The sequence below is a fragment of the Tachyglossus aculeatus genome, chromosome Y4, assembly GCF_015852505.1.
Source record: "Tachyglossus aculeatus isolate mTacAcu1 chromosome Y4, mTacAcu1.pri, whole genome shotgun sequence".
Taxonomy (NCBI): Eukaryota; Metazoa; Chordata; class Mammalia; order Monotremata; family Tachyglossidae; genus Tachyglossus; species Tachyglossus aculeatus.
In genome coordinates this window covers 9,233,206-9,259,289 of record NC_052096.1, presented here as the reverse complement: position 1 = coordinate 9,259,289, position 26,084 = coordinate 9,233,206, and the positions used below count along the sequence as shown (strand labels likewise).

The 26,084-nt window shown below is 49.0% G+C and overlaps 1 protein-coding gene and 1 pseudogene across 1 annotated transcript; both read right to left on the bottom strand.

Annotated features, from left to right (window-relative positions):
- Positions 1 to 544: 544 nt before the first annotated feature.
- On the bottom strand, positions 545 to 15,146 carry LOC119946982 (butyrophilin subfamily 2 member A2-like). The gene is given in 10 exon segments (XM_038768461.1): positions 545 to 837; positions 840 to 1,370; positions 1,929 to 1,955; positions 2,056 to 2,076; positions 2,666 to 2,782; positions 4,697 to 5,047; positions 8,139 to 8,222; positions 11,223 to 11,254; positions 12,934 to 13,047; positions 14,992 to 15,146. Coding segments are annotated over 10 exon segments (1,725 nt in total).
- Positions 15,147 to 18,310: 3,164 nt separating this feature from the next.
- On the bottom strand, positions 18,311 to 25,636 carry LOC119946981 (annotated as a pseudogene).
- Between the last annotated feature and the right edge of the window lie 448 nt (positions 25,637 to 26,084).

Here is a 26,084-nt window from a genome sequence, read left to right as displayed (position 1 = left end):
TAGATGCAAGATAATTGGGCTGGATATAGTTCCCATCCCACATAGGGCTCCCAGTCTCATTCCCATTTTATAGATAAATTAACTGAGGTGCAAAGAGGTGAAGTGACTTGCCCAAGGTCACACAGCAGAGAAGTGGCAGAGCAGGAATTAGAACCCAGGTCCTTCTGATTCCCAGACTCATAATCTTTCTGCTAGGCCCCACTGCTTCTCGACTTACACTGTGAGCCCTGTGTGGATCAGGGACTGTGTCCAACCTGATTAACTTGTATCTACCCCATTGCTTAGAACAGTGCTAGGCACAGAGTTGGCACTTGACAAGTACCAAAATTATGATCATACAGGATAAACAGGTTGGACGCAGTGCAAGTCCCACATGGAGCTCAGTCTTTATCCACATTTTACAAATGAGTTAACTGAGGCACAGAGAAGTGCCAAGGTCACAAAACGGTTGGTGGGGATTCGAACGCTGATCCTCTGACCCGTTGCTCATAAGGCCACACCGGTTCTCCACGCTGCCACTAAATCCTGCTGGCTTTTCCTCACACTATTTTCCCCATTCTTCTTCCTCCCCACCCATTCCACAGCGGAGGAGGCGGGGACACAGGGAGCTGCAGCCCTGGGAGGGGCCGGGGAGCTGCAGGGAGCAGAGGGCAGGGGCCGGGCGGCTCCCTAAGGGGCAGGAGGGACCCTGGGGCTGGGCTGGGGAGGGGGGGGGGTGCAATGGGGCATCGTCCCCAGGGAGGGGAACCCCATCCCCAGGGGCTGAGGCTGGTCCCACCCCTTGGGGGGGGGGGGGGGAGGTCACTGGGGTCTCCCTGGCGGGGGGACGACATGGCTTTCCTCAGCCCCATCGGGCACAGGGCAGATGGTCAGGGAGTCATCGATGCGATAAAGGTGGAAGAAAGGTCGGAGGGTCCCCGAGAAGGCGGCGCGGGGGAAAGTGTAGATGTGGGATCCGTCAGTGCCACTGTAGAAGGAGACGTCTCCAGCCTCGTAGTCCAGGTAAACCACCACCCGGAGGGGGGCTCTGGTCAGGGGGAGACGGGTGAGGGGAGAAGTGCGGGCCCAGTATCTATCTCCATCTTTCTCCAAGGTCCAGAATCCATACGCAGGGGTCGCTGAGATCCACTCTTTTCTCCACACATTTTCCCTACAAACCCCCACGTACCACACAGTCGCTTGTCCCACCTCCACCTCCCAGCAGTGTCTCCCGAAGGTGAAGCCCTGGCGGCCCAGCACACAGGGAGAACGACTGAATCTGTCCGGGTTGGAGGGCAGGTCCTGAAGTGTGTGTCCCATTGTCACCCGTTTCTGATCCTCGGACAGGACGAGATAAGGATGCGCCGTGTCTGGATGGAGAGTGACGTTGGCTGCGGACAGAGCGTGTGTGTGAGCGTTGGGGGCTGCGGACAGAAGAGCGGGCGGAGAGGAGCCCCGGAGGGCTGCCCGGAGGGGGCGGCGGGGACCGAGAAGCCCCCCCGGGGAGATGGGGGGGGGGAACGACACCCCCTCGGCTGGACTGGACCGTTCTGAGCGGCAGGGATCGGCCCTCTGGGGCTGTGGCCCCGCCTCGCTCACCCAGGACTCGCCCCTCCCCCGCAAAACACCGCATACAACGTCATCGCTCCTCCCCGCCCCCAGGGCTCAGGACCCCTGGGGTCTCTGCTGACGATCCTCAGTTCCTGCCTGGGGCTTCAATTCCCCTGTGCCCCCCTATTCTGGTCCAGCCATTCCAGGAGGCTTCTGGGGCTCCTGACAGCACCAGGGAGGAGGAGAAAGAGGAGGGAAAGAAATAGGGGGAGGAGGAGGAGGTCGCAGAAGAATCTGGGAATGGCCCTGGGTCAGTCTCTTAAGGATGGAGATGGGAAGGGCCACGACCCCCGAGGTGGGAGGGAGAAGGCACCACAAAGAATGTCAGGGTCACTTACTCTGGTGTATCTGGGCCCGGCTCCACCCTGCAAGGAAAGAGAGAGAGAGGGGACGTCATGGGCCTGGTGGAGAGGACACAAACCCCAAATTGAGTAAACTGACAGAAGTGGGAGAAACAGAACTTACCGAGCTCGATCAGGAGTTTCTCTGAAAAGCAACAAAAATAAGTTAGGGACCCTCGAGAAGGGAAGAACTGGGGGTTGGCTGGCAGGGGATGAAATGGGGTTGGAGGAGTTTAGTTTCTGGGGCATGTGGCAGCGGACTGGACCCTCTGAAAGACTCCCACTTCCCAGGGAATGATCCACAGATCAGGAATGGTAACCACTGTCCCCAGAATCTCCAGGAAGAGCCTGTTGATTGTGTTGAGTTTGCATTTCCCGGAGCTCAGGTCTCCCCCCTCTGCTGGGATTGTGGCTGCACTGGGGACTGGGGGTGGCAATAGGAAAATGCAAGGGCATTAGTGGGCTGCAGTCTGAACTAGATCAGCGGGAGCCGGGGTCTCTACTCCCTATTGTCTCCCCACCCCCATGAATAACAGTTGGCACAGACACAGGGTTGGTTGGTCCTTCCTCTGGGGGAAATGTCAGGTTATGGGTTGTGTGTGTGAGGTTGGAGATCTGTCTTTGCCAGGCAACTGGGGGCAGTGACCCCTGACTTCTCTTTCCCTTGTCTGTCTGGTCTACTGCCTTTCCCCTCCTACAAGGATGATGTCTCAGAAACATTCTCACTCCTTTACCTTTGTCCCTGTGCTGTTTCCAGATGAGATAAAGGCCCCCAGCGATCAGCAGTCCCAACACGGGGAGGTTCACACCCAGGGCCACCTTCAAGGATAAAGCCGTCGGGAAGAGGGGAGCTGAAATAGAAATCCCCAAAATACCATCAGAGGGAAACGTGAGGCAAGTATGGCCTTTTCCTGGGCTCTGGGGGAGGAATGACCAGGGGTCCCAGTTCCTCACTGTGTCTCTGCTCCAGGACATGCTGAGAGCCCAGAGCAGGGGCAGTGACCCCTGGTCTCCCCTCCTGTGTCTGGGAGAAGGAGGAGGTGCAGGGCTGGCACCCCAGTGATTTGAGTAGCACCAAGAGCACTTTACGGAAGGACAAAGGTCAAGAGTTTCCCTGGCCAGACTGGGCTGTGGTGAGGGGGGCAGTGGGTTTGGGGAGGAGAAAGAGACTCTTGTGATTCCCCAAGAAGAGCTGTGTGCTCAACATGAGAGTCTCACTTCCCTTTTCCCCATTCTCGGACTTTGACTGTTTCCTCCAGTACAGGATCCCCATGGAACCAAGAAAATATCTCTTCCCCTGGTGCTCCCGCTGTCTGTGTCCACCCTGCCAGTGCTTCCTTTGGGAAAGGAGTGGGGCGAGGAGCAGCAGTGCAGCACCCAGGGATTCTAACTAGGGGGAGAAGGGCAGGAGGGGTGAGGAGAGTCCTGAACTCTGTTGCTACCTTGGCCTGGACCCCAAATTCTTTCCCAACCTCACTCCATACCTCCATTTTCTGCTTCCATGACCTGAGCCCCCACTCAGACTGTTCCTCTTTCATTGCTCAAGTTTGTATGCATGTATATGTGTTTGTGTTTGTATGACAGAGTGTGTGATGCTCACAAACCTCTGCTGGTAACCAATGGAGAAGAGAGGCATAATGGAAAGAGCATGAGGCTGTGTGTCAGAGGAACTGGATTCTAATCCTGGATCCTGCTTTGTGACCTTTGACAAGTTACTTAATGTCTCTGTACCTCAATTAGCTCATCTATAAAATGGGGATAAAACAACTATTATCAATATATCAGTCAGTGGTATTTACTGAGTACTTTCTGAATGCAGAGGACTGTATTAAGTACTTGGAAAAGTATAGTACAATAGAGTTCATAGACAGGATCCATGCCTACAAGAAACTCACAGTCTAATAATACACGCTGCTCACAGGGAGCAGCGTGGCTCAGTGGAAAGAGGCCGGGCTTTGGAGTCAGAGGTCATGGGTTCAAATCCTGGCTCCGCCAACTGTCAACTGTGTGACTTTGGGCAAGTCACTTAACTTCTCTGTGCCTCAGTTACCTCATCTGTAAAATGGGGATGAAGATTGTGAGCCCCCCGTGGGACAACCTGATCACTCTGTAACCTTCCCAGTGCTTAGAACAGTGCTTTGCACATAGTAAGTGCTTAATAAATGCTATCATTATTATTATTATTATTAGTGACTCACTGCCTGTTTACTTGTTTTGTTGTGTATATATCTATAATTATATTTATTTATATTGATGCCTGTTTACTTCTTTTGATGTGACCCCTGACTGGTCCCCGCAATGATGGAGCATAACCAGACCCAAAAGGGGCCCTGCCCCATCCCAACTAGACTGTGCTGGGACCACTAAAACAGAGTCCTGCTCCGACCCTGACAGTCCCTGGGTCAGGAGAGACCCTAACATTAGAAAACATGAATGTGTCCTGGGAAAAGCCTGCCCAGTAGGTGAGAGTGAGGTGTACTGCCCTGAGATCCGTCTTAGCACCATGCTATTGAAAATCACAGGAATCCAGTCTGCAAACCAACGCAGGAAGAGTCTGACCCATGGAAACAGTGATCGAGGCCGTGCTGTCTGTGGACTAGCAAGGGGTTGGAGGCAGTAGGATATGACTCTGGGAAAGATGAACGGATATTGTAGATTCCTGAAGCTGTAAGGGATTCTGGGTAAGAACAGGACTGTATGAGAGGCTGCCTTAGAATGGGAGTAAAAAATCCTCCATTGGTCACAATGAACAACCAGCCACTCACCAACCACCTGCAGCTCCAGAGGGGCTTCGTCATCATACCCCCTGCCATCAATGAAAATGCAGTGATAGTTTCCCGCATCAGAGATTCTGACATGGTGTATTCTCAAAGTCACGCTCCCATAATCCATGGCATCTTTCACCAACTCTGTCCTCCCTCGATACTCCTCCATCTGCTTTCCAAACTGGTCCTTTCCATTCTGGTACAGGTGCACAATGTTAGGAAGCTGGGATCGGAACCACCTCACCTCCATGTCCTCAGCACTCTCCTTAGTGTTCAGGTGACAGGACATCTCAGCATCTCCCCCCTCCAACGCCAGGATGGGCTCAGCTGGTCCAATCACAGAAAACTGAGCTGTAACAAAGGGAAACAGTCAGAGAGGAGTTGGAGCCGTGGCTTGGTGGGAGGGGGGGGACACCCCTACCAGGGGAAGGTAGATCTTTCATTCATTCCATTCATTCATTCAATCATATTTATTGAGCGATTACTGTGTGCAGAGCATTGTACTTAGCACTTGGATAAGTACAATATAACAATAAATGAACATGTTTCTTGCCCACAATGAGCTTACAGTCTAGAGGGGGAGACAGACATGAATATAAATAAATACATTTCAGATATGGACATAAGCGCTGTGAGGCTGGAAGGAAGGATGAATGAAGGGAGCAAATCAAGGTGATGCAGATGGGAGTGGGAGAAGAGGAAAGGAGGGTTTAGTCAGGGAAGGCCTCTTGGAGGAGATGTACCTTCAATAAGACTTTGAAGAGGGGGAGAATAATTGTCAGATTTGAGGAGAAAGGAAGTTCCAGGCCAGAGGCAGGATGTGGATGAGGGCACAGAGGCAAAATAGACGAGATTGAGTTGTGGTAAGAAGTTAGCATTAGAGGAATGAAGCGTGTGGGCTGGGTTTTAGTAAGAGAGTAGCGGGGTGAGGTAGGGAGGGGCAAGTTAATTGAGTGCTTTAAAGCCAGTGGTGAGCAGTGTTTGTTGCAGAGGTGGATGGGAAACCACTGGAGTTTCTTGAGGCGAAACATGTCCTGAATGTTTTTGTAAAAAATGATCTAGTCACCAAAGTGAAGTAAGGACTGGAGCGGGGCAAGATAGGAGGCTGGGAGGTCAGCAAGGAGGCTGATATAGTAATCAAGGCAGGATAGGATAACTGATTAGATTAGCAGTTTGGATGGACAGGAAAGGGCAGATTTTAGTGAAGTTGTGAAGGTGAAACCAACCTCAGGGGTATCCAGTCCTGTTCTATTTTCCATCTATACCCACTCCCTTGGAAAACTCATTCTCTTCCATGGCTTTCAACTACCATCTCCATGCAGATGATTCCCAAATCTACATTTCCAGCCCTAATCTTCAGGCCGTTTCCTCATTCCTCAAGAAACTCCAGTGGTTGCCCATCCAACTCTGCATCAAACGGAAACACCACACTATTGCCTTTAAAGCACTCAATTACCTTGCCTCCTCCTACCTTACCTCACTACTCTCCTACTACAACCCAGCCTGCACACTTTCATTAATTAATTCATTCATTCATTCAGTCGTATTTATTGAGCACTTACTGTGTGCAGAGCATTCATTCACTCATTCATTCAATTGTATTTATTGAGTGCTTACTGTGTGCAGAACACTGTACTGAGCGCTTGGGAAGTACAAGCTGGCAACATATAGAGATGGTCCCTACCCAACAACAGGCTCACAGTCTAGAAGGGGGAGACAGATATCAAAACAAGTAAACAGGCATCACACCTCTCACTGTACCTAGATTTCGCCTATGTCACCGCCGACCTCTCCCTCATCTCCTGCCTCTGGCCTGGAAAGCCCTTCCTCCTCATATCTGACAGATGATTACTCTCTACTACTTCAAAGCCTTATTGAAAGCACATCTCCTCCAAGAGGCCTTCCCCAACTAAGCCCTCTTCTCCCACTCACTTCTACACTGCCTTGACATGCTCCCTTTATTCATCTCCCTTCCCAGTCATGCTCCCTTTATTCATCTCCCTTCCCAGTCATGCTCCCTTTATTCATCTCCCTTCCCAGTCCCAAAGCACTTATGTACTTGTCTGTAATTTATTCATTTATATTACTGTCTGCCTCCCTTCCTGGGCTGTAAGCTTGTTGTAGGCAGAGAATGTGTCTATTATTATATTGTACTCTCCCAAGTGCTTAGTACAGTGCTCTTTGCACAGTAAGCACTCCAGAAAAATGATTGACTGACTGACTGCCTGACTGATCTCTCTCCTTCTTTGTAATCAATCAATCAATCAATCAATCAATCATATTTATTGATTGTAATCAAATGTAATCTCACATTTCTCCTGCCTTCAGGACATCTTGACTTGGATGTCCCACATATACTCAAATTTAACATTCTGAAACAGAACTCCTTATCTTCCCCACCCAAATCCTGTCTTCCCCCGACTTTCCCATCACTGTAAACAGGACCACTATCCTCCCTGTCTCACTTGGCATTATCCTTGACAAGTCTCTCTCATTCAATGTACATATTCAATGTGTCACCAGATTCTGCCAGTTCAATCTTCACAAATTCACCCTTTCCCCTGCACCCAAATTGCTACTACATTAATCCAAGCACCTATCCTATCCTGCTGTGATTACTGCATCAGCCTCCTTGCTAACCTCCCTGCCTCCTGTCTCACCCCACTGCAGTCATACTTCACTCTGCTTCTCAGATCATTTTTCTACAAAAACATTCAGTCCATGTTTCCACACTCCTCAAGAATCTCCTGTGTTTGCCCATCCACCACCATATCAAGCAGAAACTTCTCACCATCAGTTTTAAAATAAGCTTGCCCCCACCTCCCTTACTTTCCTGATTCCCTACTGCAACCCAGTCTGTACACTTTGCTCCTCTAGTGTCAATTTACTCGCTGTACCTCAATCTCATCTATCTCCCCACCGACCCCTCACCCTCCCTCTGCCTCTGGCCTGGAATCCCCTTCCCCTTCATATCTGACAGATGATCACTCTCCCTGATTTCAAAGACTTATTAAAAGCACGTTTCCTGCAAGAGGCTCTCCCTGGCCAAGCCCTCATTTCCTCTCCTCCCATTCCCTTCTGTATCACTTTTGCACTTGGATTTGCATCCTTTATTCTTCCCACCCTCTGCCTCACAGCACTTATATACATCTTTGCAATTAATTTATTCATACTAATGTCTGTCTCTCCCTCAAGACTGTAAATTCCTTGTGAGCAAGGAATGTGTCTACCAACTCTGTTACATTGTACTCTCCCAAGAAGTTACTACAGTGTCTTGCACACAGTAAGTGCTCAATTAATTCTACTGATTGATTGAGAGGACATACAATCCTCTCAGCTCTGATCTCTGGAGAGAAACATTCACACTGGTGTTTCACAGGGAATTTCTTCTCTCCCTCTAAGACATTCCCAAGGGGCAGTGAAATAAAACAGAAACACCTACCTGAACCCAGTGTGAGCAGCTGGAGGAGGAGGAGGAGGAATCTGGACATGAAGGATTCTGGGAAACCTGCCATTTTCTTCATCACTGGGGCCATGGAGAGAAAATGGTGGCTCAGTCAATACCTGTCACTAACCATCGGAGAGCTAGACAGGCGCTGGGACATGAGACACACAGTAGTGGAAGACTCCTGGACCTGACATTGGTCCAGGTCAGTTTCCTGTCTCGTGTGTCACCAAACCAACTTTCTTGCCCCAGGCACCCAGATATAAATCCCCAACACCCCCTCCCATCCCAGACCTCTCCCAGTCTCTGTCCCTCAGAGTAAGGGAGGTGACCTGAATCTGCTCTTCACTTCAACACAGGCAGGAGGGTCAGAGCTCCGTCCTTTTGGCCAGGATCTCCTGGACCTTCACAGCTTCAGGACAATGACCTGAGAGTTGGTGGTTTGAGATTAGCAGTCAAATGTCAGCAGAAGGATTGGGAGGTTTCCTTTGTCTCCATCTTGCATCTCCGGTGTCGGAGCAGGGGTGTGGGAGCCTTGCAGGGCTGAGTTGTGGACTGGGCACTTCAAGGGGTCCCAGCCCCCAAGGGGACCCTGGGAACTGGTTCTTAGTAGACTCCTACCACATCACCCTGCCCCAACCAGCCACTGTAGAAGTGAAAGTAGGACAGGTTGAGGGCTGGACTCTGGATTGGACTCCCCACTGCACTCTGTTTTGTTGAATAATAAAAATGATGGTGGGAGGATCCTCCTCTCCTGGACCCAGACTAGATCCATGTGAACCCCATGGTAAGAACTGTTTCCCCACTTTGAGGACCCCTGAGTCCCTCCCGGGTCCTCGGCAGCCATAATGGACCCAGTTGGGACAAGAGTAGGGGAGGATCCAGGATCAGGAGAGTAATTGTCTGTCGGATAAGAAGAGGAAGGGCATTCCAGCCCAGAGCCAGGATGTGGGCAAGAGGTCGGCGGCAAGATAGACGAGATTGAGATGCAGTGAGAAGGTTAGCATTAGGTGAGTGAAAGGTGCAGGCTGGGTTATAGTAGGAGAGTATCAAGGTGAAGTAGAAGGGGGCAAGGTGACTGAGTGCTTTAAAGCTGATGGTAAGGAGTTTCTGTTTGATGAGGTGGTGGGTGGGCAACCACTGGAGGTTTTTAAGGAGTGGGGAAACATGGACTGAATGTTTCTGTAGAAAAATGATACAGGTGGCAGAATTAAGAATGGACTGGAGTGGGGAGAGACAGAAGGCTGGGAGGTCAGCAAGGTGGCTGATACAGTAATCAAGGCGGCATAGGATAAGTGCTTGGATTAACAAGGTAGCAGTTTGGATGGAAAGGAAAGGAGGGATTTTTGGCAGCATTGTGAAGGTTGAACCAACAGGATTTAGTGATAGATTAAATACATGTGCGGAATGAAAGAGAGGATCAAGGATAACATCAAGGTTACAGGCTTGTGAGTTAGGAAGGATGGTGGTGCTGTCTACAGTGGTGGGAAGGTCAGCGGGGACACAGGGTTAGTGTGGGAAGAAAAAGAGTTTTTTTGTTTTGGACATGTTAAGTCTCAGGTATCAGCAGGACATCCAGGTAGACATGACTTGAAGGCAGGAAGAAATGTGAGACTGCAGAGAGGGAGAGAGATCAGAGCTGGAGATGGAGATTTGGGAATCATTTGCATAGAGGTGGTAGAAGCAGCGTGGCTCAATGGAAGGAGCGCAGGCTTTGGAGTCAGAGGTCATGGGTTCAAATCCCGGCTCTGCCAATTGTCAGCTGTGTGACTTTGGGCAAGTCACTTCTCTTCTCTGGGCCTCAGTTACCTCATCTGTAAAATGGGGTTTAAGACTGTGAACCCTCTGTGGGACAACCTGATCACTTTGTAACCTCCCCAGCGCTTAGAACAGTGCTTTGCACATAGTAAGCGCTTAATAAATGTCATTATTATTATTATTATTATTATTATTATTATTATTATTGTTATTATTATTAGTTGAAGCTTATGGGAGTGTTTGAGTTCTCCAAGGGAGAACACATCCACCAAGGGAGAACTCCCTCCTCTGTCCCCATCCCCACCCCGCCTTCCCCAGACCAGTGTGAGGCCAGAGTGATGGGGGCAGTTTGGGGGTGTGGGAGAGTGAAAAAGAAGGGGGAGGGCCCAGCCCCCTTGACAACATCGTACCAAATGCAGCAGTCCCTGCACATGTTTACTGAGAGCTAATAGTAATAATAATAGTAACTACAACAATAATAATGAAATTTATAAAACACTAAGTGTATTGCACTAAATACTGACATAGACACCCTGTAGTCAAATTGGACACAGTCTGTGTCCCACCCAGGGCTCACACTTTAATGGACAAGGAGAAAAGTTATCTTATCCCTATTTTTCAAATGTGAAAACTGAGGCCCTGAGAAGTGAAGTGATTTGCCCAAAGTAACACAGTAGGAAAGTGGTGGAGCCAGGATTAGATCCAGTTCTTCTGACTTGAAGACCTGGGTTCCTCCTGTCCCCTGCCCATGCCCAGCTGGATTCAAGGGAAGATTCCCCTGGGAGCAGGAAGGCTGGGATGGGGAGAATCAGGATGATTAAACTCCAGGCTCTGGAGTCTGTCTGACAGTTGCTTTTCTGGGCTTCAATATGGACAATGAGTTTTGTCAGGTTCCAGCATCCATTGGTTCCCTCTGTGCAGTTATATCACCCCTCCTCTTCCCCTGTGCCCCAGAGGATGGTGAGTAACAGTATAACTTCACACCTTGACCTTACTGCCCCTTTACTGGCCCTGCTTCTCTGCAGCTCCCTCCAGGACTCCTCAACTTCGTGGATCTGGGGTCAGCACTGCAGTGTGTGAATGCTCCCTCTTTCCTCTCAGTTCCCCACCCTCATGTTCCCTCCCCCATCCACTACTCCCCTCTGAAGTCTTCAGGTGGGAATAGAGGGGCAGGGGGTTGATGGCCCCCAGCCCCTCTCCACAGCCTCCCTCTTCTGATTGTTCTCTCCCCAGTTGCCTGCTGTCTCCCCAGACCACTCACCCTCCCCCAGCAGGTTGGGGAGGAAGCTGAGGCTGGACAGTGGGTCAGCCTGGGTTCTCTGCCTCCTGCTTCCCCAGGCACAGGGTGAGGACTTCTGTGGGGTAAAGGAAGGACCAGCCCTCCCTATTCAGGGGTCAGGAGGAGTACAGGTAGGGGGCTACCAGAACAATCCAGGGATTGGGGTTAATGGGTAGAGGAGGAGAGACTCTACCCATTCCAGGGAGTTTGGGGTGTTCAGTCTTTCCCTTCTGCCCCCTTCCTGAGAGTACCCCAACCCCAGCCACCTCGTACTTCTGGGGGAGGGGCAGTTCTCAGGACATCTCCCATCCCCCCACATTGCCCTCTACATCCTGTGCAGGCCCCTACCCCACCACCTCTGTCCAGAATAATTTCCCCAGAATTCAGGTCCCTCTCCAACAGCAGGGTCCCCCAAGAATCACCAGCTCGACTCCTCCCTGGGTTGTCACATGCTGTAGTGAATAGAGCACAGGCCTGGGAGTCAGAAGGTCATGGAATCTAATCCCGGCTCTGCCACTTGTCTGCTGTGTGACCTTGGGCAAGTCAATTCACTTATTTGGGCCTCAGTTCCCTCATCTGTAAAATGGGGATTGAAACTGTGAGCCCCAGGTGGGACAGGGACTATGTCCAACCCTATCTGCTTGTATCCACCCCAGCTCTTAGTAGAATGCCTGGCACTTAGTTAAGTGTTTAACAAATACCATTATTATTATTATTATTACTTATAATGATAATCCAATGACTTATATTACCCCACCTTGATTAGTGTATCAGCCTCCTTGCTGACCTCTCAGCCTCCTTTCTCTCCCCACTTCAGTCCATACTTCACGCTGCTGCCGGATAATTTTTCTACAGAAACGTTCAGGACATGTTCACCCACTCCTCAAGAACTTCCAGTGGTTACCCATCCACCTCTGTATCACACAGAAACTCCTCACCATCGACTTTAAAACACTCAATCATGCTGCCCCCTCCTACCTCACCTCGCTAATCTCCTACTATAACCCTGCCCACACACTTCACTCCTCTAATATTAACTTCTCAATGTACCTCGATCTCTTCTATCTCACCACCAATGTCTTGCCCACGTCTTACCTCTGGCCTGGACTGCCCTCCCTCTTCATATCCAACAGACAATTACTTTCCCCCACTTCAAAGCCTTACTGAACGCATATCTCATCCAAGAGGCCTTCCCTGACTAGGCCCTCTTTTCCTTACCTTCAATTCCCTTCTGTGTCACCCTGACTCCCCCCCGCCTTATTAATTCTGTAATTTATTTATATTAATGTCTGTCTCCCCCTCTAGACTCTAAGCTCTTTGTGGGCAGGGAATATGTCTGTTATTGTATTCTCCCAAGTGCTTAGTAAAGTGCTTTGCACACAGTAAGTGCTCTATAAATATGATTGACTGACTGACTTTCCAGGGAGTTTGGGATATTCTATCTTTCCCCTCCAATCCCTCCTTGTGGGCACCCCCAACCCAGCCATCCCTTCCTCTAGCTGTTCTGGGGCTGGGGCTGCCTTCATAACATCTCCCACCCCCCATGCCCCTCTACATCCTGTACTCACACCTACTCCTGTCCAATGTCCAGGAGAATTTCCCCAGAATTCAGCTCCCACCCCTGAGAGCAGGATACCCCCAGACTCACCAGCCCGACTCCTCCCTGGGCCGTCAAAGCCGGCAGCCCCGACAGAAGGGCAGATTCTCCGTTATTTGGTGGCTAGTCAGGCTCACCTCACTGAGCCCTGAAGCTGCTTCTCCAAGATCAGTTCCAACACTTGGTGTTGAAGGGCACCACCCTCCAAAAGAAAGGCCGCATTTGAATGTCTTATCGGCCACTGGCAGAACTCACCCGAGGCAGTTGGAAGACTGAGAGGGAAACCAATGAACTGGTATTGTTCAAAATTGAATGATAGAGTATATTAAATTATAATAATGACTGTGGTATTTGCTAAGCACTTATTATGTGCCAAGAACTGTTCTAAGCACTAGAGTAGATACAAGATAATCAGGTTGTCCCATGTGGGGCTCACAGTCTTAATCCTCATTTTACAGATGAGGTAACTGAGGCACAGAGAAGTTAAGTGACTTGCCCAAAGTCACACAGTTCGTAAGTGGCAGAGTTGGGATTAGAACCCACGTCCTCTGACTCCCAAGCCCGTGCTCTTTCCACTAAGCCACACTGCTTTCCTATACTCTGAGCCCCATGTGGGACAAGGACAGTGTCCAACCTGATTAGGTTGCATCTACCCCTGTTCTTAGAACAGTGCTTGGCACACAGTAAGCTCTTAAGGGCCATGCCATTACATAAATTGTTGTGTACAATATCAATCCATCAATAAATGATGTTAATGAGAGATTATCCTGGGCATCATACTGTACTAATTGCTGGGAAATGCACACTAGTATTAATAGACACTATCTCTATCCTCAAAGAAATTACATTTTAATGGGGGAGAAAGACACTGAAATAATTTCCAGGTACAGGGAAGTAAGTAAGTTGTGAGTACCAGTGTGCTGAGCTGATAGTTTGGAGGATGTGAACTGGGGAGAAGAAAAATTAATCAGAGAAAAACTCCTGGAGGAGGTGGGATTTCAGAAGGTCTTTGACAGTTGGGGAGAGCCGAAATGTCAAAAATAAATAGATAAATTAATCAATCAATATCCATGTTCGTGTAAAGGATAATTGATGGGCTGACAATATAAAGGAGTCAGGCTTAACCAGAAAGGATTAGATTCCTTCTTTGCCTCTTTGCGTTGCAGTCTCTTCATTTTCTCCTGCTTCATCCTCGTTTGTCAGCTGCCCTGGAGTTAATAATGGAACAACCAAATAAAAGTCATACAGACAGCGATTATGAGACTAAACATGGCACAGTGGAAGGGGCATGGGCATCGGAGTCAGAGGATCCTTATTCTAATCCTAGCTCCACTACTTGTCTTCTGTGTCACCTTGGGCAAGTCACTTCACTTCTCTGTGCCTCAGTTACCTCACCTGTAAAATGGGGATTAAGACTGTGACCCTGATGTGGAACATTAATTGTGTCGAACCTGATTAACTTGTGTCTACCCAAGAGTTTAGTACACTGCCTGGCACATAGTAAGCACTTAACAAATACCATTAGAAAAATGAAAAATCCCAGAATTGAGAGGATCACAATTGTAGCTCTCTTTCAGAGATTAGTTTTTGGGAAGAAGGGCTCTGCTGAGGAATTCACAAGAGTCGCATTCAGTGATGAGTGTGATCCCAAGGAGTTGGAGAGGACTACAGCCCTTCTAGAAGGTGAGGAGGAGGGAGAGGGGAGGGGAGCCTTCTGAGAGAGGGCTTCAGGTCCAACCTGTGTCTCTGCACCCAGATATCCCGAGTGTCCCCAGAATCAATCAATCGTATTTATTGAGCGCTTACTATGTGCAGAGCACTGTACTAAGCGCTTGGGAAGTACAAATTGGCATCACATAGAGACAGTCCCTACCCAACAGTGGGCTCACAGTCTAAAAGGTGGGCTCACAGTCTAAAAGGTGGGCTCACAGTCTAAAAGTGGGCTCACAGTCTAAAAGAAAACACAGTGAAGCCTCCACTCTTCTTCCTGCTATGGGGAGGAGGAGACAAAATGGTCTCTTCATTCAGTCACTATATGCCATGATCCCCAGCTCCTCTTTCCCCATCTCCATCCAAGGACTGGGGAAGAAGGGAAGGGCCTTGTTCTTTGTTTGAATTTCTGGCTTCTCCCTGATTCCACCCCTGCTGTGCTTGGCCAGTTCCTGCCAAAACAGAATCCTCATGGAGTCAAGGCGAGTCTGCTTCCCCTCCATCACCACTGGGCCAGGGGTATACTGGCCAGGACTTTCCCCATGGAATTCTCCATTTCTGGGGGATTTCCTGTGGAAATCCCTGTCCCCTTCTCCTGTCTGAGGAGGGCATTCTGGACGGAGCAGGACATGGTATCCACAGAGCCTTCTCGGATGATCATGGATGCCACCACACCAAACAGGCCATTGCCAGATTGGAATTTGGACAGAGACTGTCTCTCCCCTGGCATCTGTCCATCACACCTGGGGCTCCAGGGACCATCCAGCCAACATGCACCCCAGCTGGATCCCTCTGTCCTCCTGCTCCCCCAGGCAAGTGTGAGGGAAGGAGCCCATGGCTTGGGAGGGAGAGATCTGCCTGAATCATAAGTTATCTGTACCACAAATATAAAGCCTAGATTGCAGTATGCATAAAAGGATGATTTCTTGTGCCTCTAAGTAGGAATCAGTCAGTCAGTGTCAGTTGTATTTATTGAGCACTTACTATGTGCAGAGCACTGTACTAAAGTGCTTTTTTAATGGTATTTGTTAAAAGCTTATTATGTGCCAGTCACTGTACTAAGCACTGGAGTAGATATCAGATAATCATAATAATGAACAATTATGGTGTTTGTTAAGTGCTTCCTATGTGTGAGCCACTGTACTAAGCTTAGAGTGAGATACAAGTGTTTCAGACTGGCCCCACATGGGGCTCACAGCCTCAATCCCCATTTTACAGATGAGGTAACTGAGGCACAGAGAAGCTAGAACCCAGCTCTTCTGACTCCCAGACCCATGCTCTATCCACTAGTGAATGGTGCTTCTCACGTGGGAGACTACAACACTACAATAGAACACATTCCCTGCCCTCAGTGATCAATCAGTCTAAAGGAGGAGACAGACATTTTTATAAAGAAATTATATATATTGACATAAGTGTTGAGGGGCTGGCGGGAACATGGGGTGAATAAAGGGAGCAAGTCAGGGTGACACAGAAGGAAAAGGGGGAAAAAGGAAATGAGGGCTTAGTTAGGGAAGGTCTCTTAAAGGAGAGGTTCTTTCAGTAAGGTTTCGAAGGGAGGGAGACGAACTGTCGGATATGAAGAGGGCAGACTTTCCAGGCCAGAGGCAAGACATTGGTGAGAAGTTGATCGCAAGATAGATGATTCTGAGGTAGAGTGCGTAGCTTGGCATTAGAAGAGTGAAGTGTGCAAAGGATCTGCCTTTGGAGAGTTAGAGTATTTCAAAAGGATCAAAAGTAACAAGTCTGAATTTTATTTGTAAATGTCTAAATTTTATTTGGCCACAAAGCAGAGTTATCATTTCATCCCAGATGAGCTGAGGGAGCTCCACAGACACTCCACCCATGAACCACGCCCAGGTCTTCTCCTTCCCCTCCCGTCTCTCTTTAAAATTCTCATCTCTCCTCGACGAGTCTGCCAGATATTTTTTACCTCTTCCCTCATCTGTCTTCCCTATTGCAACCCCAAATCCACTCCCTAATTCTCAGGGTCTTTCCCCCACTGGGAATTCTGGAGTCAACGGGGGGGTTCCGAGGGCTGAATCTGCCTCCTTCCTCCACTTATATACCACAGGATGCAAGCCTAACCACCTTATAGGCAGAGCTTCCACCAAGAACCGTTAGTAGGGTTTAAGAAGAACTTGGAAGCCCAAGAGGATTCCAAATATTGTGATGGTATTTGTTAAGTGTTTACTACATGTCAGAAAATCACTAAGCCAGGGGTAGGAGGAAGATAATTAACTTGGACACTGTCCATATCCCACATGGGGCCCTCAGTTTTAAACCCATCATACAGTTGAGGTAACTGAGGCCCAGAAAAGTGAAGTGACTTGCCCAAGGTCTCACAGTGGGTATGTAGTGGAGCAGTAACTAGAACCCAGGTCCTCTGGCTCCCAGGCCTGGGCTCTCTCCACTAGGCCACACTGCTTTCCCAGGTGTTGTTGAGCAGTGCTTCCAGCTGGAAAGGGATGGGAACAGTGATGGGCACATGAGGAAAGGGTGAATACAGAAACACCAAACGCGTAGAGAAAATGAGCGCCAATGAGAGCACAAGGATGCAGAGGAATTTTCAGGCAGAGTTGTAGAAGGGAAATAAGTGGCACGTTTAGGGCTGGAGGAATGGCAAAGTGCTGATCAGAGTTGGGAGGAAAGGGGAGATGGGAGAACAATGGAGGAAGGGGTTGGGGAACAGGAGGGGGGGGAAGGGGTGGGGGACAGGCAAAGGGAAGAGTGAGAGGGAGTGCCAACCTGACAATCTCAAGCTTCTCTGTGAATGCATGGATGATAACAACAGCCAACCGTCTGGGGTGGAGAGAGATGGTTATGACCTACAGGTGGGGTAGGGACTGTGTCAAACCTGATTGGACTGGATTTGCTCCAGCACTTATAACAGTGTTTTTTTTTTTTTTTAAAAAAAAGGATATTTGTAAAGCACTTACTATGTGCCAGGCACTGTACTAAGCTAATCAAGATAGACACCGTCTTTGTCCCACATGGGGTTCACAGTCTTAATCCCCATTTTACAGATGAGATTACTGAGGCATATGGTTATATGGTTTGCCCAAAGTCACACAGTAGTGGCAAAGAGGTGATCAGTACCCCAATCTAACTCCCAACCCTGTGCCCTATCCACGAGGCCATGCTACTTATCTGTACTTAGCACCTAGTAAGCTCTTAATGAATACCACAGTTGTACTTATTATTATTATTTTATTATTACCATTGTTATTATTGTGCAAGGTAAGTGAGCAACAATTGTTCCCCAGTCACCACCTTCCAGAAACTCACAACCTTGGTGTGATCTTTGTCTGCTCTCTGTCTTCTTCTTCCCACTTTAGGTCTGTCACTTTGTTTTTTTTTAAATAGTATTTGTTATGTGCTTTCTATGTGCCGAGCACTGCACTAAATGCTGAGATTGCTCTGTTTATGCATCCCTGCCCCCCACCAGTTCCATAGTACTTATGTATGTATCCATAATTCATTTATTTACATTGTCTGTCTCCCCCTCTAGACTGTAAGCTAGCTGTGGGGAGGGTATGTGTCAGTTATATAGTTATATTGTAGTCCCCCAAGCAGTTAATACAATGCTCTGCACACAATTAGCACTCAATAAATACGATGGACTGACTGACAGACCGAAGCTCCAAGCTGTCCCACCGCCATGAGTGGAGGAGTGGGGAGAATCGGAGCCTCCAAACATTGTGGTGGTGGAGGCGAGCTGCCCCTCTGCTCTCGGAGTTCAGGGTCCAGGGGAGGTGGCAGCAGCAGGAGGGGCAGTGGCACTTGGGAAACCTCCACTGATGGACCAGAGTCACAGCGGCTGCTTTACTGCCCACAGCAAGGACACTCTCTCTGCACCAAGAGCAGTGGTAGACACAGATCCCCAGCCTGGGCCTGCCCTGGGGGAGCAGCAGAGGAGCCAGGGACATAAGCAGCTGCAACCCTAGGAGGGGCGGAAGAACTGAAGGGGTCAGAGAGCAGGGGCTGGGCAGCTCCATAAGGGGCAGGAGGGACCCTAGGGATGGACTGGGGTGGGGTGGAGGGAGTAATGAGGCATCGGCCCCAGGGAGGGGATCCCACTCCCCAGCAGCTGAGGCTGGTCCCACCCCTGGGAGGAGGGGGGTCACTTAGGTGTCTTGAGAGGGGACAGGAATCGGGTCTCCCCCAGCCCCACTGGGCACAGGGCAGATGGTCAGGGGGGTTGGATCACGAGACCAAAGCCAGAAGAAAGGTCGGAGGGCTCCAGAGAAGGCAGTGCGGGGGAAAGTGTAGATGTGGGATCCGTCAGTGCCACTGAAGAAGGAGACGTCTCCAGCCTCGTAGTCCAGGTAAACCACCACCCGGCTAGGGGGTGTGGTCAGGGGGAGAAAGACGCGAGGGGAGGTGAGCGCCCAGTATTCAACTTCCTCTTTCTTCACGGTCCAGAATCCATCCGCAGGTGACACTGAGATTCCCCCTGCTCTCCTCACATTTTCCCTGCAAACCCCCAGATACCAAATTTTTTTCTCTCCGACCTCCACCGCCCAGCAATGTCTCCCGGAGTTGAAGCGCTGGCGGCCCAGCACACTGGTAGAACCAGTGAATCTGTCCGGGTTGTTGGGCAGCTTCTGCCAGGTGTCTTGCAGTGTCACCCGTGTCCAATCCTCCGACAGGACCAGCAGGGGATGCGCCGTGTCGGGATCGAGAACGATATGGGCTGTGGACAGAGTGTGTGGGTGAGCGTTGGGGGCTCAGAGCCAGAGCCTGGGAGCGGCCCCGCCGCAGACACCAGGAGGGCTGCCCGGAGGGGGCGGCAGGGACAGAGGAGCCCCCCGGGGGGGAGTCGAGGGGGCCGCTCCGGAGCTGTGGCCCCTTCCCCGCGGGACCCCCCGGGTACTGCCGCGCTCACACAGAACCTGCCCGAAGGCTCGGACAAGGTCCTGAGTCTGGGCCTCAGGGTGGGAGCCAAGGAGGGCCAGGACCCCCGAGGTGGGAAGGAGCAGAAATCACAGAGCTTGTTAGGGTTACTTACTGGGGCGTAACTCTACCAGTGTCTGCCCTGCAAAGAAAACAGAGAGAGGAGACGTCACCAGGTTGATGGAGAGAACGCGAACACCAACGTGAGAAAATGACAGAAATGGAAGAAACACAGAACTTACTGAGTTCCAACAGGAGTTTCTCTGAAAATGAACAGAAATAAGTCAGGGACCCTCCGGAATGGGAGAACTGGGGGTGGGCTGGCAGGGGTTGAAATGAGGTTGGAGGGGTTAGCTTCTCGGATATGTGGCAGGGGACTGGCCCCACAGAAAGAATCCCTACTGCTCAGGGAATGATCCGTGGATCAGGAATGGTGATCATTGTCCTCGGAATCTCCAGGAAGAGCCCGTTGTTTGTGACCAGTCGGTGTTTCCCAGAGCTCACGTCTCTCCCGCCTCCGCTCAGATTGCGGCTGCTCTGGGGAGATTGAGGGTGGCAGTAGAAAGTGCAAGGTGAGTGGTTGGTTCTGGTCATTGGAGTAAGGGTTTCTACTCCTTATTGTCTCCCCACCCCCATGAGTGACCATTGGCATGGACACAGGAGTCGGTTGGTCATTTCTCTGGGGGAAACAATGTCAAGTTATGGGTCGTGTGTGTGAGGTTGGGGACCTGTCTTTCCTGGGAATTTGGGAGCTCTGACCTCTGACCTGTCTTTCCCTTCCTCATCTAGACTCCTGCCTTTCCCTGAGTAATGGGGATGTTACGGGAATATTCTGTCTTCTTTACCTTTGTATCTGTGCTGTTTCCAGTTGAGAAAAAGACCCCCAGCGATAAGCAGTCCCAGCACAGGGAGGGTCACACCCAGGGCCACCATCAAGGACAGAGCCGTCGGGAAGAGGGGAGCTGAAATAGAATTCCCAAAAATATCATCAGCGGCAAACATGGGGCAATTCCAGCCTTTTCCCAGGGTCTGGGGGAGTTAGAGTTGTGTGGGAGGAGACATTCATTCATTCAATTGTATTTAATGAATGCTTACTGTGTGCAGAGCACTGTCCTAAGCGCTTGGACAGTACATTAAATACAGCAATAAAGAGAGACAATCCCCACTCACAACAGGCTTACAGTCTAGAGGGCAAAGAGACAGACATCAAACCAAGTAAACAGCATCAGGGAGGAAGGGGCAAGGTGATGGAGAGCTCTAAAGCCAAGAGTGAGGAGTTTTTGTTCGATATGGAGGTTGATAGGCAACCACTGGAGATTTTTGAGGAAGGGGGTGACTTGCAGTGAATGTGCAGGGCACTGTGCTAAGCACTTGGAAAAGGATGATACAGTAATAAATAGTGACAATCCCTTAACTGAATGAATGAACGAATGAATATCTTGCTGCCAATCCCTTTCTCACATCCTCCCCTTAGCCTGGAACTCTCTCCCCCTCCATATAAGCCAGACCACCACTCTCCACCTTTAAAGCATTATTAAGGTCGCATCCTAGGGGAAAGAAGGCGAGCCTGGGAACAGAGAACCTGGATGCTAATTCTGGATCCACCACTTGTCTGCTGTGTGACCTTGGGCAACTCACTTGAATTCTCTGTGCCTCAGTTCCCTCATCTATAAAATGCAGAATAAATCCTACTCTCTCCTATGTAGGCTGTGAGCCGCATGCAGGACAGGGACTGTGTCCAGCCTAAGCCTAATAGCCTTGTATCTATCTATGTTAGTGCTTAGAACAGCTCTTTGCAGGTAGTATGTGCTTAACAACAATAATAGTAATAATAACAACAGTAATAATAATAATAACGAATACGGAGGGAGTTCTATAAAAATGAATAGGGAGGGATGACACGAACATTGGGCGACATCAAGAGGGACAGGATTGAGTTATATAGAGTAGGTTGGCATTTGAGGAGGAAAGTGAGTAATAATAATAATAATTGTATGTGTTAAGTGTTTACTATGTTTCAGGCTCTTTTCTAAGTGCTGGGGTAGATACAAGCTTATCATTCATTCATTCATTACTGAGCACTTACTGTGTGCAAAGCACTGTACTAAGCACTTGGAAAGTACAATTCAGCAACAGATAGAGACAACCCCTACCCAATAATGGGTTCACAGTCTAGAAGGAGAAAACAGACAACAAAATGAGGCATCAATAGCATCAGAATAGATAAATAGAATGATAGATAATATATCATTATCATTCCATTTTTTAAGCTACACTCTTTGGGTAAGCCAATATGGAGGAGAAGGGCCAGGTTCTAGGGGTTGAACACAGTCCCTGTCCCACATTGGGCTCACAGTTTTAATCCCCATTTTAAAGATGAAGTAACTGAGGCAAAGAGAAGTTATGTGACTTGCCCAAGGTAGACAAGTAGACAACTGGTGGACTGGGATTAGAATCCAGGCCCTTCTGACTTCCAAGCCCATTTTCTATCCTCTGTTTCTGGGTAGGAAAGGGAGAGTTGATTGAGAGCCTTAAAACCTCTCCTTCTATCCAACTTGAAACAGGGAAGCCATGTGGGAGACAGATTTTGTTGATCTGCTTATGCTGTTATTCATTCATTCATTCATTCAATTGTATTTATTGAGCGCTTACTGTGTGCAGAGCACTGTACTAAGCGCTTGGGAAGTGCAAGTTGGCAACATATAGAGACGGTCCCTACCCAATGTTATCTACCACAGGGCTTGGTAAAGTGCTTGGCAAATAGTAAGCACCTAATAAATGCAAATTTTATTATTATTATTTTTAGTATTATTACTACTCCTATTGTCCCTTCCCCCATAGACCCTTCCCCAACCAACCTGACCTCACCTTACCCCACCTCCACCAAACCCTCCCTGACTCCATGTGACCCCTGACCAGTCCATATATGATGGAGCATATCCAGACCCAGAGGGGCCTTGCCCCATCCCAATCAGATTAAGCTGGGACCACCAAAACCAGGTCCTGCCTCAACCCTGCCCCTCATCAGGAGAGGTCCCTCCATGGGAAACAGCGTGGCTTAGTGGAAAGAGCACGGGCTTGGGAATCAGAGGTCATGGGTTCTAATCCCAGCTCCACCACTTGTCAGCTGTTTGACTTTGGGCAAGTCACTTAACTTCTCTGTGCCTCAGTTACCACATCTATAAAATGGAGGTTAAGACTGTGAGCCACACGTGGGACAACCTGATTACCTTGTATCTACCCTAGTGCTTAGAACAGTGCTTGACACATAATAAGCGCTTAACAAATACCACCATTATTTATTTATTCATTAGAAAACATGAATGTTTCCTGGGAAAATCCTGTCCAGCAGGTGAGAGGGGGTGTCCTGTCTTGCACCGTATCTTAGCCCCAGGCTATTCAAAATCACAGGAATCTAGTCTGGAAACAGACCCAGGAAGAGACTGACCCATGAAAAATGTTACATGGAAGCGCTGCATTGGGCAATGCTGCCTGTGGGCTAGCAGGGGGTTGGGGGCAGTAGGACAGGACCTTGAGCAAGAAGAGTGGAGAGTAGGGAAAGTAGCTGTTTATTGTTATACTGTACTCTCCCAAGCACTTAGTACAGTGCTTTGCACACAGTAAGCACTCAATAAATATGATTGAATGAATGAATGAAGAGTGGACACTGTAGAGTGCTGAAGCTGTAAGGGATTCTGGGTAAGGCCAGGACTATCTGTGAGGCTATGTAATAATGAGAGAGAAAAATCCTCCATTGGTCACTATGAAAAACCAGCCACTCACCAACCACCTGCAGCTCCAGAGGGGCTAGGTTGTCTTGCAGGCCATCATAGAAAGAGCAGTGATACTTTCCCTCGTCGGAGGCTTTGACATTGTGTAATCTCACAGCCACACTTCCATAATCCATGGCATCTGTCACCAACTCCGTCCTCCCTCGATAATCCTCCATCTGCTCTCCAAATAGCTCCTCTCCATTCCCATACAGGTGTAGGACGTTAGATGGCTGGGATCGGAACCATCTCACCACCATGAACTCAGCACTCTGCTTAGGGTTCAGGTGACAAAGTAATTCAGCATCTCCCCCTTCCAAGGCCAGGATGGGTTCAGCAGGTCCAATCACAACAAACTGAGCTGTAACAAAGAGAGACAGTGAGAGAGGAGCTGGAACTGGGGATTTGCTGGGAGGAGGAGACACATCCCTAAGGTTAGGGCAGACCTGCTCCCTGACTGTCCTCTGAAGGACCATGGGGTATCTGGTTCCCTTCTATTCTCCATCTACACCCAGTCCCTTGGAGAACTCATTTGCTTCCATGGCTTCAACTACCAGCTCCGTGCAGACAATCCCTAAATCTCCATCTCCAGCCTTGATCTCTCTCTTTCTCTACAATCTTACATTTCTTCCTCCCTTCAGGACATCTCTACTTAGATGACCCAAAGATAACTCAAACTTAACATGTCCAAATCAGAGCTCCTTATCTTCCCACCCAAATCTTGTCCTCCCCTTGACTTTCCCATCATTGTAAACTGTAAACCATTGTAAACCATCCTGCCTCTCACAAGTCCATGAACTTGGCATTACCCTCAACCCATCTCCCTCTTTCAACACATATATTTAATCTGTTACCAAATCCTGTCAGTTCATCCTTCACAAGACTGCTAAAATCCAACCAAACTGCTACCAAATTAATCCAAGCGTTTCTCCTATCCCACCTTGATTACCACATCAGCCTCTTGGCCAACTTCCCTCCTTCCTGTTTCTCTCCACTTCAGTCCATACTTCACTCTGCTACATAATAATAATAATAATAATGGCATTTATTAAGTGCTTACAATGTGCAAAGCACTGTTCTAAACACTGGGGAGGTTACAAGGGGATCAGGTTGTCACAGTCTTAATCCCCATTTTACAGATGAGGTAACTGAGGCACAGAGAAGTTAAGTGACTTGCCCAAAGTCACACATCCGACAATTGGCAGAGCAGGGATTTGAACCCATGACCTCTTACTCCAAAGCCCGTGCTCTTTCCATTGAGCCATGCTGCTTCTCTACATGAATGATTTTTCTACAAAAAAACATTTAGTCACTGTTTCCCCACTTACCGAGAACTTACCCACTTACCGAGATAGGAGAGGATAGGAGGGCTTGGTCAAAGAAAGCTTCTTGGAGGAAATGTGCTTTTAATAAGGCTTTGGGAAGTGGGGCCAGTGATCATCTGAGAGATGTGAAGGAGAACGTGGGCAATGGTTTGGTAACAACCAAGCAGAAACAATTTACCATCTGTTTCAAAGCCCTGTCAGCTCATCCCTCCTACCCTACCTTTCTGATATCCAACTATAACCCAGTCTGCACACTTTGCTCCTGTAATGCCAACCACCTCACTATACCTCAGTCTCTCCACCGAACCATTGCCCACGTTCTCCTTCACATCTCTCAGATGATCACTGGCCCCACTTCCCAAAGCCTTATTAAAAGCACATTTCCTCCAAGAAGCTTTCTTTGACCAAGCCCTCCTATCCTCTCCTATCATTCCCTTCCTCATAAGGATTTGCACCAATTATTCTCCCCACCCTCAGCCCCCCCATCAATTGTGTACATACTTGCCATTCATTTCTTTATTTTAATGTCTGTCTCCCTCTCTAGACTCTAAGCTCCTTGTGGGCAAAGAATATGTCTACCAACTCTGTTATAGTGTCCTCTCCCAAGTGCTTACTACGGTGCCTTGCACACAGTAAGTGCTCAATTAACACCACTGATTGAAGAAAGATACAATAATAATAATAATGATGGTATTTGTTAAGCGCTTACTATGTGCAAAGCACTGTTCTAAGCGCTGGGGAAGTTACAAAGTGATCAGGTTGTCCCACAGGGGGCTCACAGTTTTAATCCCCATTTTACAGATGAGGTAACTGAGGCACAGAGAAGTTAAGTGACTTGCCCAAAGTCACACAGCTGACAGTTGGCAGAGCCGGGATTTGAACCCATGACCTCTGACTCCAAAGCCCTTGCTCTTTCCACTGAGCCATGCTGCTTCTCTACAATCAATCCCCTCAGCTCTGATCTATGGAAAGAAATGTTCACACTGGCATCCCATGGGAGATCTCTTCTCTCTCTCTGTGATAACCCCAAGGAACAATGAAATGGAAAAGAAACTCCTACCTGAACCTATTGTGAGCAGCTGGAGAAAGAGGAAGGAGACGAGGAATCTTGATGTGAAGGATTCTGGGAAAACTGCCATCTTCTTCATCACTGGGGCCATAGAGAGACAATGGTGGCCATTTGAGAGCCAGGCAGGGGCTGGGGCATGGGGCACACAGTAGCGGGATGTTCCAGGACCTGACATCTGTACAGAAGAGATTCCTGTCACATGTGACACCAGCGGTCCCAAACTAAACCTCCACCCCAACACCCAACATGCCCCACCTTCCCCCAGACCATTCACTGTCTCTGTCCCTCAGAATGAGTGAAGGAGATGACCTGGATCTGCTCTTCGCTCTGACACGGGCACCTCAACCGGGATCTCCTGGACACTGAGAGCTACAGAATACTGACCTGGGAGTTGGTGATTTGAGATCATTCACTCATTCATTCACTTAATTCATTTAATCATATTTATTGAGCACTTACTGTGTGCAGAGCACTGTACTAAGCACTGGGGAAAGTGCAATACAGCAATAAAGAGTGACAGTCCCTACCCACAACGAGCT